Source organism: Protopterus annectens, chromosome 5.part0 (genome assembly GCF_019279795.1).
Source record: "Protopterus annectens isolate FY-2018-M chromosome 5.part0, PAN1.0, whole genome shotgun sequence".
Lineage (NCBI taxonomy): Eukaryota > Metazoa > Chordata > Ceratodontiformes > Protopteridae > Protopterus > Protopterus annectens.
Window position 1 is genome coordinate 805,109,430 of NC_056735.1, and position 23,418 is coordinate 805,132,847.

At 38.0% G+C, this 23,418-nt stretch overlaps 1 protein-coding gene across 1 annotated transcript in view; it reads right to left on the minus strand.

The window, feature by feature from the left end:
- The window catches only part of PIWIL4 (piwi like RNA-mediated gene silencing 4), a 1,045,202-nt gene that overhangs the window by 287,533 nt on the left and 734,251 nt on the right, over positions 1 to 23,418 (minus strand). The window contains exon 15 of the mRNA XM_044072628.1: positions 8,466 to 8,666. Coding sequence (XP_043928563.1) covers positions 8,466 to 8,666 — 201 coding nt within the window. The remainder of the gene's footprint in view (positions 1 to 8,465; positions 8,667 to 23,418) is intronic.

Consider the following 23,418-nt stretch of genomic DNA (forward strand, 5'->3'; position numbering starts at 1 on the left):
ACCTCCCCAATCTTTTCTAACCTCCTCTAATTGATTCTTATAGTTATCATGCAATATTTATACACCCTACTAATTATCCTTTTTCTAAAAGCAGCTTCTGTTCTAGATTCAACTAAAAAGGCTACCAGTGTAGGGCTTTCACTTAATATTCCCCTATCGCTTTCTCTTTGCCCATACCAGGAAGGTAATCCCTGGCAGGGAAGGCAGTCTCTAGCATGCAGTCCAAATGTCTTATTGGCCTCATCCCACTCTATTACCCTTCCCGCCCTAGTTATTTGCTCTTCATATATTGGCTCCTTTGCTAGTTTTCTCCAGTAACTTCCAGCTCCCTCTTGACTATTATCTGTACTCCTACTTCCAATCATCTTCCTTCTCCATTCTCAGGTTAGTTTAGTTCATAGGATACTTTCTGCTTTTTTATTAATATAATATACTGTATAGTTGTTACTATTCTCCTTAAGGTTCTGCATCCAAAATCCAACACTCTAGTTTTTGAACTTCCCCCATTTCATCATCTTTTTCCATGTTAATTTACAGCTTTATGCTTGCATTATGCATATGAACCTTAACTGTCTAATGCTAAAATATCCCCTCAAATCAGGAAATTCTAAATCACCTTGTTCTACTAGAAGGATCAACTTTTCCCACTTAACCTTTGCCTTATTCTTCTCCCAAATAAATGAATTTAACTCTTTATTAGTTATTCTCCACATTTCCTCTGGTTGATAAAATATGCTTGACTTATATATAGAAATAAAAGGATTAATACATTTTCACTGCTTGTATGTTACTATCCATATGCATAACCAAGCATATGCATAACCAAGAGCTTCCAGTTTCTCAGTTTTTGTATTATGTTTTGTTTAGCCTCTTCCCACATATCCACAGCTGCCATAACAAAATCTTTTAAAGTCAATATTTCTACATATTTCATCTTATCATGTCCCTATAAATATGAGTATTATGAACCAATTTGCCTGCCAGTGCATAATTTAACAAATGAAAAATCTGTGGCATCCCTTGAAGTCTCAGAAAACCCAATATGCAACCTATACTGGGTCAAAAACAAACTAAGCAAAAGCTCTGCAGTGTGGCGGGTGTGAAGTTCACTCCTTAAAAATATGCTATGCACCTAGTTCACTAAAAAATTCAAACTTTAAAATATGTACTACAAAATAATAAAATAGTAGGAAGTCCACAGTTGAGTTAAAAATGGAATATCCTTTACTGAAACACACAATCACTTGTTTGTGTGTTTCAATAAAGGATATTCCATTTTTAACTCAACTACCTAATATTTTATAATACGTATTTTAAGTTCAAATTTTATTAGTGAACTAGGTGCATAACATATTTCAAGGAGTGAACTTCACACCCTCCACACTGTGAAGTATCTGCTTGGTTTGGGTGCATAATTTACATCTATAGCCACTGTTTTATTTTCATTTATTTTACATCCAGAAAAGACCTGAAACTGTTAAATGCTCCACAACACAGAGATGTCCTTTACTTGATTTATCTTGTACAAAATGACATCATCTGGAAATAAAGCCAACTTTTCTTGATTACCATAACAATTACATCCTTGCATTTCTGAGTCCCCTATTTTTCTTGCCAATGACTCTTAATACAAAGTAAATAACAACAGAGAAAGATGACACCCCTACCTCATTCCACTGTGTAAACACAACTTACTAGAGAGGAACCCTCCTACTTTAATTCTTGCCTCTGATCCCTCATATAACCTCCTAATTAACTTTATTATTGTATCAGGGAATGCAAATGCTTCCATTGCCCTACTCATAAAATCTCAGCTTATTCTGTTGAATGCTTTCTCAAGATCCACTACAAACAGCAGTATTTCCTTACATTCTGCTTTCCTCCAGAGCATCACAAATATTTGCTTCCCCTCCGCAAAACCACACTAATCCATATCTATCAATTTTGGCAACACGTTTCCTATTCTTTTAGCTGATATAAACATTTTATTACTGTGGTATTTACCATCTTTATGTAAAACAGCTGCCACAGCTTTTTTCCAGGATGTAGGCACTACCCCTCCTTTTAAAATACTGTTAAGCAAAGTCTTCCAGATCTTTATCACTTTCTTCCCTCCTAACATCCAAACTTCCACAGGAATACCATATCTTCCTGGAGACTTTCTTAAAGACTGAATATACATCACCATTTTTATCTCATTTCCTCCTATATTAACTGTTAGTTGCCGAGCCTTATCTACCTCTAACCTTGGTACAATCAAGTCCTTTATAAATATTTCCATATTTCTTGACTTCCACATTTCTCTGATTTATACAAATGTTTATAAAGTTTCTGGAACATCTCTGATACCTATACAGGATCCCATTTTTCTCATTATGGGATCCCTAAGTTTGGAAACAACTCTTTCTAATTTCTTTTGTCTAAGTCATTGTGCTAAATGTTTTTGTGCTCTGGAGTTATTATCATTAAATAGTTCATCAACAACAATGTTTCTAAACTCATGCATATCATGAACATATTTCCATATTTCTCTTTAACACTCCTCAATTGTACCTCTTCTTTTTCTGTGAGAGTCTCCTTATTCTGCAATATTTATCCTTTGTCAGTCTCTATAAGTAATTCTTATTACTACTTAACCTTATCTTTCTCTTTTATTTCTACCCTGTTTTAACTCCATTTTCATGTTATCCTATTTCCTCGCTATAACTTCTGAAAACACTTCTAGCTTCCCTAATAATGTTTAAAGAATTTCCACTATCCATTCCTTAAATTCCTCTTTTTTTAACAGACAGGAAGGGAAAGCATCAGTGTCTCATTTTTGTTTCATTACCCTGAATTTTTATCTTAGTTTTTATCACTGCATGATCTGGTATCTGCAAACCCAACTGCATTCCAGAATAATATGGCTATCATAGCCATTATGATAAAAAGCTACTGTTCCCACCTATATTCTACATGACAGCTTTTGTATGTGCATTTCCAACTTTTCTGATACATGCACACCCTAATGTTTGGCAGGATGTTTTTTTTATGGAGTTGTTTCTTTTCACCTCTATTTGAACATACGTCACATTCTTCAAGACTTTTTATTCTAATAACAACACTCAAAGAAAAAACTAAATACATTTTAATAAATACTCCATCCAACTTAAAACAAACACACATAACTATGTACATATTCAAAAACTTAAGTTTAACCATCCAGATAGGAACAATTATCCCAAATCAACAGCTGCACCCAAAAGCATTACCTAACCTAAAATTAAGATTACCCATGCTAAAGCACATGCTACAGGCTGTGTTCCCACTTACACTGATTACTGTCTGTTCTTTTCTTATCTCTTTTCCACTCCTTGATGTGAAAAACAGCTTGTATGCTTTCAGAAAATATTGCATTTTAGCTGTAACAAAAAGTACACTAGCTAAATTTAAATAAAACTAAATTGTACACTATTCTATTAAATGCAATAAAATATTAAGGCCGGTAAGGGATGCTGTTATCTTTTATTCACTTCCCATAATTTCAGACTTTATTTTCCACTGAATTGCTTGCCATTGTGCATTTAAATTAATGAATCTTTAACAATTTTACTCAAAACAGTATGTACAAATATCTTCACGTCAGACTTTTTGATTCCCACTGAACATCTGCTAAAGGAGAAACAATTAATATCTTTGTAAATGTAAGAAACTTAGAATTTTGCACGGCTTTCATCATTTTGTCTTAGCCTACATGCTTGCAAAAACACCTGTTTACAGCTTAAGCCAAGAGTATTAATAAAGGCATTCACCCCTTGTACAAATGAAAAAAAAAAATCTGAACTGGACATATAATGTAGTCAGTGTGCTTTTATACCCATCCCCACTCCAGCAGATCAAGATCACAGTATGTAAAGATAATAAATGTATATAAATGATTCTTTTTATCTCTGCTATAGAAACTGAACTGCCTAGGTATACTAAGGCCTTAGTAAGTTTGTCAATCCTTTCTACTACTGTTATGCTGTTAAGCTTACATTTTTCACAACTGAAAAAATACTTGTTTACTTTATCAGCTTTTGCACATACAACAGTCACTGAAATTACTCTTCCCCCACATTTAAAATGCACCTGATTATGCACTACACAAAACTGCTTTACTATATGCTATATGCACCAGCAAGAAAAAAAAAATGTTTTACTTACATTTACTATTTTCCCCTTTTAATGTCATTCTAACTTTTAATGACATAAATGATACATGCTTTATAGTCCACCCAGAAGTTTAACAATACTAACAATAGTCTAGTTATTATTATCCACTTTTTCTTGCAAAGCCATATTTCACAAATATGATTGATGCTTTATAGTCTCCCATTTATTAACTAATTTTAGCATCACTGGTATTCTTCCTGCTCATTTCCATCTCCCAAGACGACACTCTGGTTTAAGTCCAAGGTACTCCTGATTCTTCTAATCAACTCCTGTGCTTTTTTTCTGTGTCTCAAGCATCTTCCTTTGAAACACTGGAAAAGGTTTCACTTGCAAAGTCTCTCTATAAGCTTTACTGTCAGATGAAGCAGAATCCCCTTCTGTTTGTTGATCCACTTTGTTGGATAAACTTTTTTTATTTCCTCCTTAGCCTGTTCTGCATAAAAAAATGACATTGAAAAAATGCTGAAATTGAAAAACCTCACACCTGCCTCTTGAAATCGCTGATTGCTGGGATAAATCTGTTTCTATTCTGCCTTGTGCACAGTGAATAATCATTTTCTACACTCTGCTTCTTCAATTTTTAATACTTTTCCATTCTGACACAGTTTTGTCAGTATCACCTCTTTCTGTTGGTATCAGGTGTTACATTTTTGTTTCTCTATTTATATTTAATGACTCCTGATGTAATACTTCAAGTAAACATTAATGGAATGTCTAATTATACTATGTTTTTGCCTACATGCAATATTTGCTATACTTATGTTAAAACTTTGTCAACATTGTTTTATAATGTATTGTCTTTGTAAACTTTGGAACCTTACTCCCCAGGCCTCCACTGAAAATGGGTTTCTGACCCAGTGGACCTTCCCAGTAAACAAATGTCAATAAATAAATAAATGATTGCATCTTTACTAATTCAGGTCCTGGCTGCTTTCTCATGGCCAGGTGAGAAGCATATACTCGACATGCCCGTTCAATCAACAAATCCTGCTGTGCAATACCTGTCCAGTTACTTATTTCTGCTTTCATAAAATTAACACATTCTATTTCTCTAGTTTCTCTGTTACAGAAGAAAATCCCAGGTTTTCTCTGTATGCTCTAACCTCTACAGCTACCATTTTTGAAACAGCTCTTCTTGAGAACTTTCATACTCACCTTGCCTTTTATCATTTAATCTGAATAGCCAGTTAAAGTGTCTTCTTGTTTTTCAGCCTTTTGTTATTGAGTTGATATACTCCAGTGTTTCATTTATTTTAATCACCTCTCAGTACATTTGATTTATTTTCCTCCAACTTACTGGAAGCCATCTCTTGTACCAAAACTGAAGCTTAAACTGCTTTTTGCTAATAAGCTACATGATTCTTCCCAGGCAATGTTTTATTTTCACCTTTTCTGTTTTATTTTCTTTCAGGTTCTCTAAATTTCTTCTTTGCTGACATCCAGGAAGTGTAGTTACTAGCCAGTAACTGAATTTTGGGAGTGTGTGGTGATGTGAGGTAGTGCCAGCTGTGCCGGGGAGAGTAGGGCAGTGATGTGTAACATATGCCAGAATAGCTAGCTGGAGTATTGTAAAGTATTATAATGTCATTTGTATATCAAACTAATTTGTACAGATGTTTGTGTTAAAAGTCTATTTGTACAGTTGTTTGTGTTAAAATGTATCAACGGTGAGTCCTGCTGGACAGAAAAGAAATATACATGTATGTCAGACTATATTGTTGTTAACTAATAAAATGTATATATTTTACTGGGAGGTACTGGAAGAGAAGGGGTTAAGCTCACCCCAGCTAACCTTAAGAAAAATAGCCTTACATTAAATGACTTGGCTTAGGCCATAAATACTTTATCTCACAGATCTGAATGCATTCAGAGATGCAATGTATGTGAAAAGTCTAGGCTGGGATCCTGCTCTATTGTCCTTAGTGTTGAAGCATTTGCTACCCTGGGGTGCCAACAGCTTGTTAGTTTCTGCTGGAAGGGTGGAAGTGTTGGAATTGTTTTACAATTTCCAGATGCTGTAATAAACCTTAGCTAAAGCTCTTGTGACATATCAGTGCAAGATCCTAGCTCAATTTCTAGTGAGGGGGTAGTGTTAGATCCACAGGGTCAGGTGACCAGATGTAATGTCATTCTGTAGCCAGCACTGAAATTATATTTGAATACTAGTGTGCGATGAAGGGAGTGCACTCTGTTTTGTGACTTGACAAGACACGCATCCACTTCATCTTACCTTGCTTTAGTAGATAACTATAGAACAGTAATTCTTCAGTCAGTTAGAAAAATATAGTGAGATTAGCTAAATGTTGATTTTTCTGTATCTGTTTGAGTCTTTCCACCTGTGTTGTTTTTTTATATTTCCTGTGATTGAAACTCTGGTGTTTATTGTAACTAGATATTCAGTATTTTCAAGTTTTTTTTATAATTTATTATTAAATATAGCTAAACCTTTCACTGTGGCTGGTCTTTTACAAAATATTTAACCTTTGAGAATACTTGCATTTATTTAGTGGCACTGTGGATCCACGTTCCTGGAAGTTTTGCTGCTTGGTTAAACACTACTATCTGTATAAGTATTAGTTTTACTAAGTGTAATTGGGTACCCTGATAAGAGCCTTAAAGTAGATGGCTTTGGGTGTTTTGAGCTGGTGAGCTGTGCCAGCCTTCCAGCCTTTCCCAGGTGTGTGTGTGTGTGTGTGTGTGTGTGTGTGTGTGTGTGTGTGTGTGTGTGTGCGTGCGTGTGCATGTGTGTGAAAATCAAATTTCAAAGAAAGTGTGTGTGACAGTTATTTTGAACAAGGACATTGAGAGCAGTGGTTTAATAGACAGGCTGGTGATGGACTTGGTTTGGAACACCTGGCTAAGGACTCAGCTCTATAGTGGTCAGTGGCAGTCTTATTTGGGGCCTGAATGTGCATTTCCTGTGTGCACTTAAGGGAAACTGTACTTGGTGCAAAGAGCTGCATCTGAAAATACTGGGTCTGTCCATTTTTTTTTTCTCAGTGAACATTCCCCACCAGTGTTAATGGTGAGGATTGAGGCTCCTTGATCACTGGCCCAGAGAAGGGATGTCACAGAGCGCTAAAATTAAGCTGTGTGTGTGCAGCCATCTTTGAAGTCTTCCCCTAAAGGGTACTTTGTAAAAAATGTTGGGGGAACAAATTAGTTTAACTAAGTAAATGATTATTTTGATCTCAGATTCAGAAATTGAACTGGCTAGGTATACTAAGGCCTTAATATGTTTAGTGTTATTGGCTACCAAAGAAGCAATTACTACAACATGGAAATCAAGATCTAAACCAACTGTTACTAAAGAACTGAATGTTGTAAAGGACATAAAAAATGGATGAGACTTTTAGAAAAGGGAAAGGGGCAAACTACATAGAAATAAATGGAATTTGTTGGAAAAATACATGCAGGATAATGTTCAGATGGAGAAGTGCAATTTCAAGGAAGGTAGGACATAATCAATTTATGTAATGCTGCAGTGAATGATATGTCTGAAAAGAAAATGACTGAAATAATACTGTGTTTCTTTTCTATTAATGTATGTATATCCATGGCATTACTAAACATATGTGACTTCAGTAAAGGTGCTTAAATAGTTGCCCCAAGTTCATAATTTTAACTACATAGTTAAAACTGATTCTATGTTGCCAGTAAGACAGGAACATTTAGGGTTTCTAATGGATCCAAACCAATACGAAAACTGAAAATGTCTCTGCTTCGACTTACAAGACTCAGGAGAGCCAAACTGCTTGGCATGGAGGTACTGAACAATTTTATTATCTAAGTAATATGCAATTAACTATGTACTTCTAGGCCTATTAACTACAAAGCCCTTTCCCAATAAGCCCATGTGTAATAAAAACTTAGCTGCAAAATCTATTATGCCATTTAAAAGCACTGCTTTAAAAAAATGTGATACACTGCCATCATCTGGTAACTTTAACTCATTACAGCCGAATGTGCCTCCAGGCATTTCTGCATTTACCTTGTGCTGTGCCTCTAGGCGTCAAATATTGCTTGTTCATATTTGCATTAATAATTCCAAAACCATGCTACATACAAGGTATCAGAATATTTTATCTTCAAGCATACATGATGACAAACACAACTGTATTGATATCTGACCTCTGTCAATGAGTATTTGTTAGAACTGTAAGCTGATAACTTCATTTTTTAAAGGCTCAAGCCACACCCACTGGGAGTTAAAGATACACACTCAAAAGAGCTGTAGTGGATAGAATGAGTTAATACAAAATATTACTTACAGGTATTTCCACTGTCCACAGTTCTCCTCCAAGTTTGCAATTCATCTGCAAAGCAATTTTAGTTGCCACACTCATCATCATGTTCTGCTTGTTCAGTGTGCGAGCAAGAACACACTGACTAGGCACTGGGCGGTCAAGGCACAAGAACTTTTTGATGGCGTCATAATTACTCTTCTGATTTGAGGACAAAATGCACAGCACCTGAAAATCAAACAACCTTTTAAACAATGTTCTTCTATTGAAATTATTTTAATCAGTTTCATTCAACAACATACAGGTGGTACAGTTTAATTGCTGCAGTAAAGGAACATTTCTACATTATTTCCATATCTATGGAGTTTATTTCCAAAACTATGGAGTTGTCAAAAAATATATATTTTTTTCCATCACTGTATCAAATGGTCTTTAAGAAAGCCATATGTAATCGGTAATGAGTATTTCATCCTCTGAGGAGCCTGCCATGGCAGAATATTTTTTTTTGTATTCTCTAGTTGCCAAATTTGAGGCTGCAAATATTTCCCAATAGTGTATGCCATGCTACCACAATCCAGCTCTAGGAAGATGTGCCAGCCATATGCTCACTTGTTTGATCTCAACGAAACGGAACAAGGTCACTTCAAAACACAAAAATACACATGGTATGAAAATTATAAACCTGCCAAACATATAATGGTAAGGCACTCACTAAGGGATGTGAAGACCTGTCCGAGCAAAGGGACATGATGGTTATATAACATATTCAGTGCAGAGGGCCCTCTCAAACATCAACTGATATGGTCAATATTTACATGTTTATCTTACCTGCACAGACTAATAGTTGGGAATAATTTTAAGCTGTCAAAACGTATAACTAATGGAGACAGGAGTTGGAGAATACGAAAAAATCAAAGACAAGGATTTCTTAATCCTGAAGTACCAAGGTGCCAAAGGAGGCCTGACTGCTGCAGTCATCATCATCTGAACAAAAACATCACTGGTGAATGTATGAACTGATGACCAAGTGGCCATGATGACACTTTCGTTTACTGGAACCAGCTGCACTCCTAATGTAGTGGTCTCAGTCCCTTTTGCTCAAGGTAGAGCTAGCTACTCAATAACAAAAAAATGATACATTTAGCAAATCATTAAAATATATTTGCACATCAACAGAAAAGAAATGAAAATCTAAAGAAATGCAAATGTTAATCTTTCTGAACTTATGGCACTACCTTCGTAGCTACAGATATATACCAAGGTCATAAAGATCTCTCTCCATCCTTCTCTTTCATGCAAAACTGCTCTGGGAATAAAACAGAGAGAGAATGAGACAATGATGAATGTACTGGTTTAATTAAGATAATCTGAGGAACATTTTCAGTGTGGAATGTTGGTTTGTGAAAAGGAACATCTGATCACCATAAACACCAAACAGTGTCCCTACAAACAAGGGCCTATGTTTCTGTGATCCCTCAGATGGAGGTAATAGACACCAAGACAGGGCATCTTCTAGGAGACAGGCTTCAATTTCAATTCACAAAAAGGAGAGACAAACCTATCAATCATGTAGTTAAAGTTTCTAAGAAAAGGAGTCTTCAAAGGTAGACAAAGATGTGACACCTCCATATGGGAATGCTTGACATGGCTATGTTAGGCCACAGTTATGCCATCTACATGGATGTGATGCACAAACATGGTAGAGACATACATCTTGACCATGGAACAACTAAACCCAATTCAATCAGTTGCAAACTCAAATAATTAGGGAAGGGAGGACATTCCTCTGCCCAAATGGAGACCTTCTAGATTAAGGTGATGGATAGAAAGCATTCTGTTAGCCTCAGCCACCTCTGATACCTCTGCTAGGTGGTCTGGAAGATTAAGGGATTGAATGATCAGACAGACCTATAGGTGAATCCTGTTGTCCCTACAAATAATGAAAACTCCTATGGTTTATACTGCAGTAGACTCCCATTCTTCCAGGAATTTAACAGTGAGAAATGAAATCAATAAAACTCTTATCATCAGTTCCAGGAGAGGGCTGGCATTGCAACACTGTGAATAACTGTGAATCTGGTTCCTTGGTCTTTGGCCCACTGACAGACTTCCCTCACCTCTCTGTACAGCTGATATATATGCATGTAATTTTTCCGTCAACATACCATGCCTCAACCTGGTTGACTGACCTGAGAATGAGGGTCTTAGGACTCACCTCCCTTTTCAGACCCTGAAAGGTGACATGTTCTTCCCACAGAATGAGCAGGTTTATGTGCAGCTTCTTCTTATGCAACCTACTTGTTCAAATCACAGACGTCCTCAGGTTAGATTCCCCACCTCAGTGAAGCTTTCATCGTCACAACAGCAAGGAAAGAAACTCTGCTCACATTGGTATGAAATGTCCATCACTCCAAAACTCCATGACAGGGCCGGTTGACTAACTGATTTACTTATCTACACATACATACATACATACATAAACCGATTTGTTAACTAGGTTAAGTACACTAGGCCAAAGACCCCTTTCAGGAGTGATGCATGCCAACAAGGCATAAGAAAAATGCAGCATTCTTGCATATACATTTGAATCACTGTTACAGTAACATTTATGTATAGAACAGCATAGAGAATGACATCTTATATCACCCAACTGTTATCTTATCATGTATAACTGATACTGCCGTCATTTCATCCAGTCACTTTCCACTTGACTTGCCTTCTGACCAAAAATATTAATATTTGTCTGTGTCCTATCCCTATAAAAGATTCAGCATATTAACACCAGAGGCACATTCAGTAGGGATTGCTAAACACTGTGTGACTGCTTTGCCACAGGACACCACATTTGCAGAAGGAGAAAGCATTTGCGATATCCGCCAGCTGAAGATACTAAACAAGTTACATTTAATACTGTTAGCAGTCCAGAATCCCTTAGTTCTGGAAGTATGGCTGGATGTAACACTGCAATGCCGAGGAGAATGAGCTGATTCCCTCCACCTTGGTGCACTTTCCCACAACTCTCTCATTTTGCTGATACTAATAAAAGATTTGGCAAACTGTAAATGTTTTCTCTTATCTACATGGCTGCAAATGTCTTATCTAAAGTACCACAAGTATTCTGCCTCTGATATCTAGTGGGAAATACCAAAATTAATTGAAATACATTTTCCCCAGCTAAATTCTCGTGCCCTAGTTCAGTTAGACAGAGGAACTACCAAAGGTAAATGTCCCACAGTGTACTCCCCACTTAAGAAGATTGTTTTTTACATGTGTAAACTCTCCTCCTGCAAGCATTTTAGGGTTTTAGGGTGTTTATGTCATTGTTCTGATGGGCAATGTGCTGAAAATCTGTCCCTCTCGCCACCAAATGTAGTCACTAGTACCCCTCAGCATCATTTTCAAAGTGTTTACTGTCTGCACAGATAGGTTGCTTCTTCCTGCCAATTTGCTTGACTACAAGTCAAACTATTTCACTTTTAACTATTATTAAGTGGAAATTACAAACTGCTGCTTTAGTCTTTGTCTGTTATCTGCAAATTACAAAAAAAGGTTGTTATTATGTGTTTTATTACTTTTTATGACTGCATGAAAAGTTCACCAATGTTTCATATCTAGTGATGTCTTTTTGCATGTTATTGCTTCCTATATGCTGGTTCTGACTTATCAGAGTAATGCTATTTGGAAAACAGGCATGAAAATTTCATTTTAAAGTCTAAAAAATGTTGATCTATTGTTATTATCCTACACAATGCTGGCAAATGGACATTGGTGACTACTTTACTTATCTTACAGCATTCCTTGACTTCTTTGTGAGGTTCATAAGCCCCAGTACTGAATAATTTTATTTTGTGATGCCTACATGATAGCCCACAATGAATGGATTTGCTGTGAAGAGCGATCCGGTAGCAGTCTCTAAAGAAAAACGGAACAATGCTGCTACAGGAATCCCTCTTTATTTACCCCCAACAAAGAATCGTGAAGTGTGGAGGTGGAGATATTACACAAGAGGTGACCATGACTGCATGAATCTGACTGGCTGCCACTGCTTGCATGATGTCCGGGGGCAGTGAAACAATATGGGCTACAGTTGTGGATTAATTTTTTAACACCAGTAAATAAAATTAACGTTTTACAAGATTTTTTATACTTTTTTTTTTTTTTTCATTTTGCTGGGGTGGGGGGATTAATGCAGGTGAAGGACGAAATAAAGTGTGCTTTCATTACTCGGATATGTCTGGCAAAGTAAATTGCAATGCAGAGAATATTGGCTTGCTGTGAGAGATAACAACCACAGAAAGCTTCTTCTTCTTCTTTTGGCTTTTTCCCGGTTAGGGGTCGCCAAAGCGGATCACCTCGTCCGCTCATGATTGGCAGTGGAGTTTTACGGTGTTGAGTTGCCAGCCCAGCGCCCAACCTTCCACAGAAGGCACACACACGCACGCACGCCTAGGGCCAATTTAGAGTATCCTATCCAGGTACAGTATGTCTTTGGGATGTGGGAGGAAACCGGAGCACCTGGAGGAAACCCACGCGACCACAGGGAGGACATGCAGACTCCACACAGATGATTTTCTTAAAAAAATTTTTTTGTAAACTACAGTTAACTCCATTGCAAAAATAAAGCTGAGAAGGTAATTAACAAAGTTCAGGTACCCTTTTCAATTTGGTTTTCAGCAGTAGAGTTAAGTTATGCTTGTGAACATAGTCGTGCTGCTAAATGACACTCAGATGTAATGTACAAGGATAGTTACCTTCTAAGCGACTGCTTGGATGTAACCTTAGATGCACCCTGTGACAGTACTTGGGGTTAATGAGTTAAGACTGTGTGTGTGAGGATGGTATAACTGAAATGGTATCAAAGTCTGAACTACTTTACTTAATGTATTTTTTACATTCTATATGTAAATAAATAAATAAATATAAAATAAATATTTCTCTCTTTACAAGATTACCAAACTTTACAGATACAAAAGTCTGAAATATATTGCTAAATATACTCTATGTGCAGTTTTCGTTAGTAGCATGCATTTTTTGTATATCTCTCTTCAAGCAGTGTTATAGTTTTAAGCATATTTGACTGTCTCTAGGTTGCTGTGTAAAAGTGTTTTTATCTGTGCTCTCTCTTTCTCCTATCTAAAAAGTGTGTGCTTACAAAACTCTGCTGCTAGTAACCTTTATGCAACAAACTTTGCTTTTCTTTTTTCAGTGCATTCTGAAGAAAAATATTAATATTTGCCTGCGGCCTGTACCTGCAAGAAATTCAACACATCAACATTCCAAGTATGCTCAGTAAGAATCATTAAACACTTCCTGACTGCTTTTCTACAAGACACCCCAGTTGTAGTCAGAGAAAGCTGTGTCAGTTTCCATCATTTGAAACTGGTGCATGTTATTTAAAAAAAAATACATTTGATACTGCTAGCACTTCAAACTCCCACAGTTGAGAAAATACAGTTGGATGTAACTTGACAATGCTGATGAGGATTTTCTAATCCTTTCCACCTAGGTGCACATTCCCACAACTGTCACTAGTATTATTTGAATATAATTCTCCAATTAAGTTCTCAACTTTTGCTGACACTATTAGAAGACTTGTCGAACTGTGAACTTTATCTATATAAACTGCCATTTAGCATCCTAAAGTGCCATTAAGTATTCTGACTGCTATCTAGCTGGAAGCACCCACGATAATTGAAATATGTTTTCCCCCAACTAAACTGTTTTCAGTAAGTTCTGTTGTTAGAGGAAATACCAATGCTAAGCATCCAAACTGTGTACTCTATGCTTACCTACTTTTTTTACTTGTGTATGAACTCCTCCTACAGGATCTACCCTACCCACAATCTCCACGCACCTCCTCTTACTCTATATTTATACCTCCTACAGGTCTTTCCACACTCCAATTTCACACAAACATCACAAATTACAACAGCACAAGAGTGCACTTCCCATCCCTCTAAAACCACGTTTACAATGCATACTTTAATACTATTCACTACTACCTCTTCCTCCTTACAGTCTCTATCTCTTATCTGACCTAATGACTATATTTTATGTAGACACCTACACTCTTACTTACCCTACTGTTTAAAAATGCTCATACAGTCCTGACATATACTGACACTAAAACTCTCCACCTTCTCTGTCTCATCAATCTTTTCCTCTGGCAGTTTCACTAAACATTATGTTCATCAGCTATCCATCTGCACCATATACATTACCACTCCTAAAAATCTTAGTATCCACATCTCTTTTCTTTTCTGCCAAGATCAAATCCTACCACCATCAACTCTGCTATGATGTTCTGCACCATGCTTCTAGTCAATCCTCTAACTACAATCCACCATATCACTTTATCTTCACACCAAATTGAACCCCTCTGCTTATACTCAATTTTTCAAGAACTAGTATATACATCCTTAAGTTACATACCTCTCAAATGCACAGATTTTTGCAGAATGGACAGATTTTTGTCTCTCTCTTTCTCTTTTTTTTTTTTAAGTCTGTTGCTCATAAAATCTTTGGTTTTCTGGCAAATCTCTGAAGACTGAAGTTAGAAAATAATGACACACGTTTGAATTTCAGACTTCATACCCATCATAAAAGTTATGCTAATGCAATTCCTATTATTCTAGCAACTTCCTAAGTTTATAAATTTATCTCTATTTTTGGGCATTTCCTCCCCATTATTTATGGCTTTGTCAAGGTTTCTTGCTCTGTGAAGTTGAGTGCTATGTTATGTCTTCTTTCGGCTTTTCCCAGTTAGGGTTCGTCATAGCATACCACAAAAACTAAATACTAAGACTAAATTCATACATAAGCATATTCACCTACACCACCTAAAATCCCTTTCTATAAAGCTAAGTGGCAATATCCATCCTAATCCAGCCTGATTCTAAAGCCTCAAATAAAAACAATTTCTCAACTCCCAAGACTTAAATTATTTCATATTAACTTTAGTAGCATAATAAAAAAACAAAACTCTAGTATATTCATGCCTATGTAAGTCACCATAGTCCAGATGTTCTTGTAGCAACAAAGACTTAGCTCAAAAAAGTCATAAAAGCAATGCGATTTCTACCTTTAGGCTATAACATACATAGACTAGACAGAGTTACAAATACAACAAGTGGAGTAGCAATAATACATAGTAATAAAAGTAAACTTTCCCCTTTTTCCATGACATTCCACAATTTCAAAAAACTGAAATTATCTCACTACTCAATCAACAGCAACAAGACTATAGCTATCACACGCATATACATAACTCTGGGTAATAATATCCCCACAACTGAAGACATCCTTTGCTGGGTCTCTAACAACATCTCATATGAAACCCATATAATAGATGACGTAATCATTAACTAGATGTCAGCCAACTCTGCAAGCCCCACATACTCCATACTTCACTCAGTTAATCACCAAGTTTAGCAAATTCACTTACAGAGAGAATCCACTTTCCTCACCAAACACCAGTGCAACCTCTGGTAAGCTCACAGACACTATAAGTGACTGTATTCCTATTTTCACAGTCAGTTAGATCCCTCACTAATTTTCATTTAGATAGATTTAACAATGCTTTAACTGGAAAGTCTCTCATTAGATGATGCACTCTCAGACTTTAATACAGTATTTCTGAATATCCTCAATTCATATGCTCAACTCAAAATCAAGAGTTAATGCTAGCCCTATCCCTTGGTTATCGACCAAAACAAGGCAACTTACAAAAGACAGGGACAATGCTTAACAGGTCTGGATACATACCAAATCTTAAAAAAATACTAGCTTATACATCCCTTAGAAACTGTGCCAAACAATGTACTAAGTCTGACAAGAAAACCAAGTAGTACATATCATTCTAAAATACAAGCAAAAATAACTGTAAACTATTTTGGACATCTGCAAACAAGCTCCTTAAACAAGGGCAGACCATCAACCTAACCTCATCTATGGCAGATTCTGACAATAGTACTGCAGATCAGGTTTAACTGTCATTCAATAATCTGTTGAGTCCATACTCACTAACATACATAACACTAATTCATTAAGACCCACCACAGATAACCACTCTGGATACTTCATATTCAACCCAGTCCCCACCCCAACTACAAATAAGCTCCTCCAAAAATTAAAACCTACAACACTTACCCCAGATAACTTACCTACAGCGTATTTAACAGCCTATCCCCTGTCTATCCTAATCAGCCACTCTACTATGGAAAGCTACATCCCTGCTCTTTGGAAAAAGACCTGTTACATAATAACCTTAGCACAAAGGTGGAGCTTCAAATAAGATCTATAATTACAGGCCCATAGCTATCCTGTCTCCTCTTTCCAAAATTCTAGAGAAATGCATTCACTGCCAACTTATGAAATATATCATCAAAAACAATACTCGCACACCCATTCAACACAGATTTCATACTACAGTACCACTACTGCACATCTAAGCTTTACTAAGAAAGCCAACAGTAACAGAAGCTCAATCAAGTTGTCTCATCAATGTTTTTAGGTCTATGTACAGCATTCAGCATTGTACCTTGCTGAGTTCTGCTTCAACAACTATCTTCTATAGGCATCTCTTTCTCACCTCTGGTTTGGTTTCAAATTTATATTTTAGAGCACAGAAAGTAAAATGCTAAGATTACTACTTTTCACTCCTCAGAGTCGGTATGTGTTCTCACAGATCAATTTTAGGCCCATTATTTTTCAGTATTTTCGCTAATAACCTTCATACAATAGCAAGACATGCTGACATTGTCCAATATGCAGATGATTCTTCTCTTATGTGCAGAGCAGAAAGTTTCAAAAACATGTAGTAACGCAACACTCTTTCTCCCGAAATGAAACTTGGTTAAATAATGCTCAGTTCATCCCAAATCCCAAGAAAACTCAACTAATCTTATTTGTTCCCATGCAAGTAACTGATCAAAATTCCAACTTTAGAATATACTCAGCAAATAACTGTATGACAGAGCGTGTCACATTAGGTTTCATGTACATTGTCAACTGCTGTCTTATTGACAGCACAAGGAAACGCATAGCCATTTCATGCTTACTATCCTTTCTTCTATATGCTTCATCAATTCTTACCAATTCACAAACCTTCATACAACACACAACGGACCAATGCTTCAACAAATCTGCAACATTCACAGCTGACTATCAGCACTGTCTGTCACTCAAATGGCTCAGCTTGCTTGACCCCCATCTATCTATAAACTTATATACAAATTGGATAAATGCCATGCATTAAAACCAATTATCCAGCCCTACTATCCAGGCAGGACACTATCACAAACTGCATTTCAGAAGCACTGAATTCAATCTTTCTCCCATTGAAATGAATTCATAATCGTAAATCTTTTAAACCTGGCCTAAAGCAGCATCTGTCTGACAGAGCTATCCCTGCTTGCCTCCAGTTTAACACAAATAAATACCTTGTTCCACATAACTTCAATACATAGCTTTTCTGCTGTCTAATTTTCATTCTAACCCACATGGTACCTCCCTATATTCTCACCTTACTTTACCTTAAAGTCATCTTTTGTTGTTTCCAAATACTCCTCTCATCTACTACACCCTTAAAGGCATACTCCACCTTATCTGTTATTCCACTAGAATATTTCCACTTCTTGCAAACCTCCCAAGTAAACATTTTTACCCGAGTCTCTGTTTCTAGCTCAGTAATGAAACATCATCATCAATTGTTAAATTTTCACTCTACTTATCTACATTTCCTCCTCGTCTGTAGCTGTGATTTGTTTTATATAACTAAGTTTGTGGCTGTAAACTAATTTTATCAATTACTGAAATTATTTTTTTGTCTTCCCCTGTATAACTTTGTTTGTAGTTCTTCATACTATTCTAGCAATTTACAATGTAAAAATACTATATTTTTCACTTGAGCTTTTCTCCTTGGGTTTCCACTAAAAATGGTAACTCTGACTTAGACTGAGTTTCCAGGGAAACAAATGCTTAATAAATAGAGTGGTGACAAAATAAAGGTAATATATGCTGAGCAATGCCTTTATAAAGAAAAACAGTACATACAGGTGTAATTTACTACAGAAGCAGGAGAAAAAAAAAGAAGTTATGTACCATAACCTCCCATGTGTGTTGTCCATCTCGACCTTTATTCTCACTGTGGGTCGGATCCGATCCATCGGATCCATCTCGGCCAATGCAAAAGCTCGAGGTCCTCAGCTAAGCTTGTGGGCACTTTCCTTAACCATAATGCAACTCCCTCACTATCTCAGTCCTTGCTTGCCCTCAAGCAGTGACAAGGAGAATAGCTTTTATAAGCATATTTTGTATACATTTGTATATTTATATAAAAACCCACATTATTTCTGAAGCTATAGAGTCCTGTAAAAATCCAATTAGAGCTACTCTGTCTCCCAGGAGTGTAGGCAGGGGGTATGGTGGGTGGGTTGTGAGAATAAAGGTTGAGATAGACAACACACATGGAATGTTATGCTAAGTACATAATTTTTTTATGTGATGTTGTCAATCTCACCTTTATTCTCACTGGTGAGACTGTGTCCCTAGCTACCTGTTCTTGGATGGGTCATGGCAGAGTATTCCTCAGAACCACAGAACCAAAGGATGCTCTAGATTCCTAGAGGACAAATCCACTTTGTAATGAGTAATAAAGGTATGTGGTTTAGCCCATTTTGCTTCAGCGCATATGCTGTCCAAAGGTAATCTAGCTTGAAAGACTGCAGAAGCGGCTACTGACCTGGTGGAATAAGCTTCGATAGTGTTAGAAATAGTCTTGTTGTTATAACTGTATATGAAAGATATACATTGTAAAAGCCAATTCGGCAATGCAACCTTGGAGACTGTTTGGCCTTTCTTAACATCAGACTAGGAAATAAAAAGTTGATCTGACTTTCTAATTTCTGAAGTACTGTGCAAGTAGAAACATAACTGTCTGTGAACATTTAGAAGATGTAAAGTATATTCCCCTTTATTTTGAAAATTTGGGAAAACACTGGTAAGTCAATAGATTGATTGAGGTTATTTTCTGACACCACTTTAGGTAAAAAGGAGGGGTTAGTGTGTAAAGAAACTCGATCTTTGTGAAAAATTAGGTATGGAGGTTTGGCGGACAGGGCTATAACTCTGAAACTCTCCTTGTTGAGGTAATAGCTACTAAAAGGAGCATTTTCCATGTTAGATGTTTTAATTCGTAAGTAGCAGATGGTCCAAAAGGAGGGGAGATAATCTTTGACAACACAAAACTGAAATCCCAAGGCGGAAATGGGTTTCTATATAGAGGTCGTATCATTGTAGTTCCTCTGAGGAATGTTTTACAAAGTCTGTTTGACATGATTCTGGAACCATTTCTCCTATATGAAAATTGGAAATTGCTGCTAGCTGAATCCTAACAGTAGCTGCAGTGGCTCACTCACTGAAAAGCTTAGCTAAAAATTCTAGGATAGAATGTATCAAGGCAGTGAATGGGTCTATATGATTAATGTCAGATCATGCCACATATCTTTCCCATTTACTTTTGTACAATTTTCCAGCAGATGTTTTGAGGGAAGATAACAAAATGTGCTTAACTGGAAAGGAAAGGAGAGGAAAGCTGGTGATCAAGGGAATTGGAGCAGTCAAGCTGTTAGTTTAAGACTATTTAGACTGGGATGAACCATTCCTGATGGGTGAGTCAGCAGTTCTGAAGTCGAGTCCAGAATCTGTGGTCCCCCCGTGCATGAGGCTGAAGAAAGGGAAACCAGATATGTTGAGGCCAATAGGGGCAGTTAGGATCACTGTGGTCTCCAACAAACTTGCTTTTTGTAAGACTTTGGGGATTAGAGGTATTGGTGGAAAAGCATAAAGAAGTCCCAGAGGCCAATCGTGAACAAGCGAGTCCCTTGGTGACTCCCCCACAGAAGGGATCAGAGCAAAACAGCTGCTGCATTTAGCATTGATTGATGATGCAAAGAGATTGCAGGAAAGCTGGCCCCATTTTCAGAAGATCTCTTCCACAACTTTCTGACTGAGGGACCACTTGTGCGGCCATAAAATGTCTCTGCTTAATTTGTCTGCAATCACACATGATTTCTCCGGGATGTGGATTCCTATGATAAAGTGGTTGGAGACTTCTGCCCATTGCCAATCCCTCAAGACGTCTCGACACAGGGAGTAAGATCTGGTACCCCCTTGTCTATTTATGTACCAGACTACAGACATGTTGTCTGATTGGATTACTATTGTACCTAAATGGAGGGAGTTTTGAAATTCTTGCAATGCCAACAGCACCACCCTCATCTCTAGAACATTTATATGCAAATCAGCCTTGTGCTGTGGCCAGATGCCTTGAACTGTCTTTCCCAAATAATATCCCCCCTATCTGGGAAGCATCCGTGGTCACAGTGGCTTGGGGCTGAGGGAAAAATAAAGGGACAGCCTTGAGACACCACAAAAGAACTGAGCCACCACCGTAGGTCCCTTCTGCATGCATTGCACACATTGTGTGTCATTGAAAGATCTAGGATTGACCATTGTGTCGAAAGCAACTACTGCAGGATTCTCATGTGAAGCCGAGCTAGAAGAATTAGAACAACTGAAGCTGCCATTTTTCCCCACAACTTGGAGAACATGCTTGGCAGAAGTCCATTTCTTCCTGATCAGCATCCTTACATAACGTTAAAGGTTTTCTACCCTGTCTTGAGGAAGCTTTGCTGTCATAATTATTGTGCTTATCTGTGCTCCTAGGAAAACCAAGGACTGACATGGCTCTAGAGCAGATTTTTCATAATTTATGATAATCCCTACGGAGTAACAGAGTTGTAGAGTGTAATCCCTGGTTTGCAGCTGAAAAATGCCTGATCGGGGCAATGATGAGTCAGCTGACCAGTTATGGAAACACGTGGAATCCTTTGCATCTCAAGTGAGCTGCCACTACCACCATACACTTGGTGAACACTCTGGGGGCTGTAGTGAGACCAAAGGGCGTAGCTCGAAACTGAAAGTAACTGGCTCCTAGCCAGATGTGTAAGAACCTTCTGGACCACCTGTCCATCAGAATGTGGTACTATGCATCATGAAGGTCTATGGAACACATCCCATTGTCTTTTTCTAGAAATGGAAGTATTGACTGCAGTGTCACTATCCGGAACTTGGACTTTTTGACAGATTTGTTCAAATTGCTGTAATGCAAGATGGGTGTCCAGTCCTCTGTTTTCTTTGGAACTAAAAAGAATGTTGAGAAAGTTCTGGATCCTTTCTGGTCTGAGGGGACTCCTTGGATAACTCTTTTTCTCAGCAACTTTTTAATTTCTAAGGTTGCTTATTCCTTTTGACTGGGTGGAATGTCTGGAAATGACTTATTTACTGGAATGGGTAGGAGAAGGGAATGACATATCCCCTGCATGTTATGTTCTGCAGCCAATTGTCGGTTGTTATATTTTGCAGGTTTCTCGATGCAGAGACAAATGCTCCCCAACTGCATTCAGAAGCTAGCAATCAGATACTCCTTCAGGACTGCTGAAAAGGCCCACCAAAGAAAGATTCTCCGGAGTCATGATTTTGCGAGCCTCTCCTGCCATATCGATGGCATCTTCCATTGTTGCTCCCCGCTCTGCCCCTGGGTGAACTTTCCACCATGTGTGCCCTGGAAAAACCTCTGGGTTTTTCTGAACCACATCCTCCCATTACCTCTCTGACCCTTGGAAAAGGGTCTGGTAGGTGTGGAAAAATGTACTCCAGTGGCAGACAATGTTTGCTCTCCTGTTCACACCTGGTGAGTGTTTCTTTCACTTTAGGCCCAAAAAGAGAAGAGCCATCAAAAGAGGCATTAACGATGGAAGACTTGAAGGGCTCCATGAAATTGGAAAGGCACATCCAACCTGTGTCCTAAGAGCAATACTTGAACCTGCAGCACAACTCAGCCCATTTGCTGCATAAGACGTGAGCCTCATGGAAGAGTTTACAACCAAATCAAGGGTGGCGAGCCATGCACTAACATTATCTGCCACTGCATCAGGTACTGCTCCTTGCAGGGAGTCTGTAAGTTCCTTTAACAGTCCCCTCTGTAATCTGGTAAAATAGGTAATGCAATTTAGAGACCGAAAGGCAAAGGTCACTGATGAAAAGACACACTTCCTATACCTATCCATGGTCCTAGAATCCTTATTAGGAGGATGGATAGAGGAGCTGGTCTAAGATAGCTCCTTTTTAGTGGCCGCTGCCACAACCATGCATCAACTGCTACACCTTTAGTTAAAAAGGCCTCATCTTTTGGGGCAGTGATGTATTTACTTGGCCTCCTAGGAATAGGATCTATGGAATATGGGGTTTCCCAAGCCTTGCTGAGAGATTAAGTCCATAAGCTTGTCAGAAGGAGAGGTCACCCAAGAGGTCGAAGGGTGAGACCCAAAAGTCTTCAGGTAAAATGACTCCTCAGCTGAAGGGGATGTGGACTAAGAGACCTCCTCAGTGGGGTACACTGGAGAGGTTTCAGAAGAGGAGGGGTGCCTTTGCTGGACATCCTGAGGTCTGGGGTCTCTGCAATCCTATGGAAGGGTTATGTGAGAGGGCAAAGACACCTGTCCAGAACATCGTGGCTCCTAGAGGTCTCCTGCTCTGACTGGAGGGAAGTACTCAGGGTAGATATCAGATCCAAGGAAGCAGAAGGTCCCGGAGGCAATATAGACACAAGCTGGACATCAGATTCTTCCAGCTCTAAAACCAAGAGATGGAATAGAGGAAGAGCAGGTACTGAAGGGAGGACTGTTTCTGATCCACTTCCTTTAGTCTCAGATCCAATAATAGTTTAGCCAGGGATGCTGTCTTTAGCAGCCGCTGCACAACCCTATTCACATCTTCATCAGACAAGCTTTTGGCAGACCAAGTAGATAGTGTTGGAGACCTGGACTTAGTCAAAAATGGAGAAGGGACCTGTGAAGTTACTGGTTCCAAGGAGGGTGAACGGCTCCGGTGTCATAGTTCAATAGGAGCAGAGACATGA